The 2,527-nt window shown below is 59.4% G+C and overlaps 1 protein-coding gene across 1 annotated transcript in view; it reads right to left on the bottom strand.

The window, feature by feature from the left end:
- LOC104507296 (unconventional myosin-Vb-like) overlaps positions 1-2,244 on the bottom strand; it is a gene marked incomplete at its 5' end in the record, with an annotated part of 13,031 nt that extends 10,787 nt beyond the window's left edge. Inside the window, 7 exons of the mRNA XM_010148529.1 lie at positions 205-312; positions 509-590; positions 761-901; positions 1,076-1,232; positions 1,368-1,512; positions 1,615-1,777; positions 2,134-2,244. Of these exons, the coding sequence (XP_010146831.1) occupies positions 205-312; positions 509-590; positions 761-901; positions 1,076-1,232; positions 1,368-1,512; positions 1,615-1,777; positions 2,134-2,244 (907 nt within the window). The remainder of the gene's footprint in view (positions 1-204; positions 313-508; positions 591-760; positions 902-1,075; positions 1,233-1,367; positions 1,513-1,614; positions 1,778-2,133) is intronic.
- Between the last annotated feature and the right edge of the window lie 283 nt (positions 2,245-2,527).

The raw sequence follows: 2,527 nt of genomic DNA, 5'->3' as shown, positions 1-2,527 counted from the left end.
TGGACACGGCACAGGCATGAGGAACTCCCCAGGCTCCTCCAACCCCATGCTGGTCTGAACCCCTACATCACACACACCAGCAGGATGGGAATGGCCAGTAGACAGCCAGGGTCCTCAGCACCCCGACACCAGCACTGGGGCAAGGGCAGTGGGATAGCCAGCCCTGCCCACCCCCTCCCCACCCATGACTGGCCAGGAGAGTACCCAGGAGCGAGAACGCATGCCGTGTGCTGTCCAAGTCGGCCGCATCGTTGGCGCGCTGGGCAGCGGCACACCGGCCCTGACAGGTATAGTGGAAGGACTCCGACCCACCTGTGGGCAAGAAGTGTCAGGCTGTAAACAACCACAAACTGCTCCACAGGGCTCCCCACCACCCTGGGGTGCCCATCAGCAGCAGAGCCTCCTCCAGCACCCAGCCAGCAGCCGGGGAGGGCAGGAAGGCCTGGCACTGCCCATTGTGGGACAGGGTGGCAGCAAGCCATGCCATGAGGCTTGTGTGGGCACTCACGGAGACTCAAACTCTGGAGCTCAGGCAGGGTGGCTGAGGCACAGAGCTGGTAGAAGATGTGGTAGTTCCTCTCTGCTTTTGCCTGTGAATGAACAAGAAAAAAAAGTCACTGAGAAGACACATTCCTCTCTCCCAGCTCAACTCAGCAGCTCTAGAGTTGCTTCCCCAGTGGATGCCCAAAAGCAGCACCCTCCAACTCCGCGGATTGGGGGTCCCAGTCAGTCCTGTCCCCATGCCATCCCAAAGACCCACCTGGAAGGTGACACGGGACTTCTCCAGCAGGTAGGTTTTGATGGTGGCCCCTGTGACATGTGCTTGGTTGAAGCCAATCTCAATGTACTTCCCAAAGCGGCTACTGTTGTCATTCCTGGTTGTCTTTGCATTCCCAAAGGCCTAACAGGGAAGAAGGGCAGGAGTTTTTAGCTGATCCCAGATGTCCAGGTGCTCTGGAGTTCAGCCCCATCTTGCAGGGGGGACAAACACAGCATCACATCAGAGATACAGGCTTTGAGGAGTGCAGGGACACCCCAGCTATCCCCATGAGCCTGGGGACTCAGGGGAACCCACCTCCATGATGGGGCTGGAGGCCAGCACCTTCTCCTCCATGCTGGAATTGCCTAGGCAGCCCCCAACAGTGGTGAAGTATCTCATGGCATACTTGGCTGATGCAGTCTTCCCTGCGCCCGACTCACCACTGATGATGAGGGACTGGTTCTTCCCAAACCTGCTGGAGAGGGTCATGAACTGGGGACAGCCCGTGACCCAACAGGACAGCTCTCCACAGACACACCATGGTCCAGAGGAGGCTTCAGCCCTTTCCCACCGCAATCCCAGGGACCCTCCCATGCGATGCTCTCACCTCACCATCTGCTTGTATGCCTCCTCTGCCAAAGCAAAGATGTGGGGATCCATGTCCCCCATTTCACGGCCACTGTAGGCATAAATCACCTCCTCCTCATAGATGGGCAACGGCTTGTAGGGGTTGATGGCAACGAGGATGATACCTGAAAGCAGAGGGATGTGCAAAGGGCAGGGGGGCACCTGACCCAGGGAGCCACAAGGAAGGGGCACAGGACAGGGAGCAGGAGGGGGTGCATAGGGCTCACCACAGTAGGTATAGATGGCATTCGCCTCCAGGAAGCGCCGGCGGAGCGAGTGCAGCACCGCCGGTTCGTGCAGGTAGCTCAGGGCCACCAGGTCATTGGCATCTGAGAGGCAGTCGGGGTTGCAGAGAGGTGGCAGCTGGGACTCAATGGGGTAGGCCAGTGCCTGCAGAGATGAAAACAGAGCAGGACAAGTGCCAAGCAGGGTCAGATGACCCTGAAAAGGCAGGATGGGTCCGTGGGGAGCAGCACAGAAGGAAGGATGCTGTCTGCAGGTTGGGCTGTTAGTCACCAGGAGCACAGAGCTGAGCTGGAGGCCAGCTCACAGGCAGCTGCAGCAGTCTGGGCTCCTGCTCAGACACCAGACAGGACACATCCAGACCATGTTTGAGCCTCCCTGCACTCTGCTGAGGATCCAAGGCTGGTTTGAGGGTGCAAACGTAAACTACCTCCCATCTGGGGATGCCTGACCACATGACAAGCACAGGAGGGACCCGCTGGGCTGCACAGCTCCAGGCTTACCAAGCCATCTTCCAGGCGGAGATGGAGAACGGAGTCCCCTTCCTTGTAGCCTCTGGTTATTTCTGCCACCCTCCAGACTTCAACAGAGTCAGGGATCCACACCCGGGCACCCTGCAAGGACACAGGAGGGAGGGGACCCCTGCAGAGAGCCACGGCCAAGAGACAGGGAAAGCATCTGGCCACCAGCCCCTGAACCAGCCATTGCAGACCTCCCCACACTTCTCACTTGGGACAGTCAGCCTGGCGATCAGCGGGGCAAGCCATGGGACACAGCACCCTGCCAGGTGCCCCACAGTCCCTGCCTGCTGGAGGCTGCTGCCAGCCTCAGTTTCCCCGCAGGCGCTGATGAAGTGAGAGCTCTGCAGCACGGTGAGCCCTGACTTCCCTCTGCATT

Source organism: Eurypyga helias, unplaced genomic scaffold (assembly GCF_000690775.1).
Source record: "Eurypyga helias isolate BGI_N326 unplaced genomic scaffold, ASM69077v1 scaffold16893, whole genome shotgun sequence".
NCBI classification, from domain to species: Eukaryota; Metazoa; Chordata; class Aves; order Eurypygiformes; family Eurypygidae; genus Eurypyga; species Eurypyga helias.
This window is presented reverse-complemented; position numbering and strand designations above follow the sequence as displayed.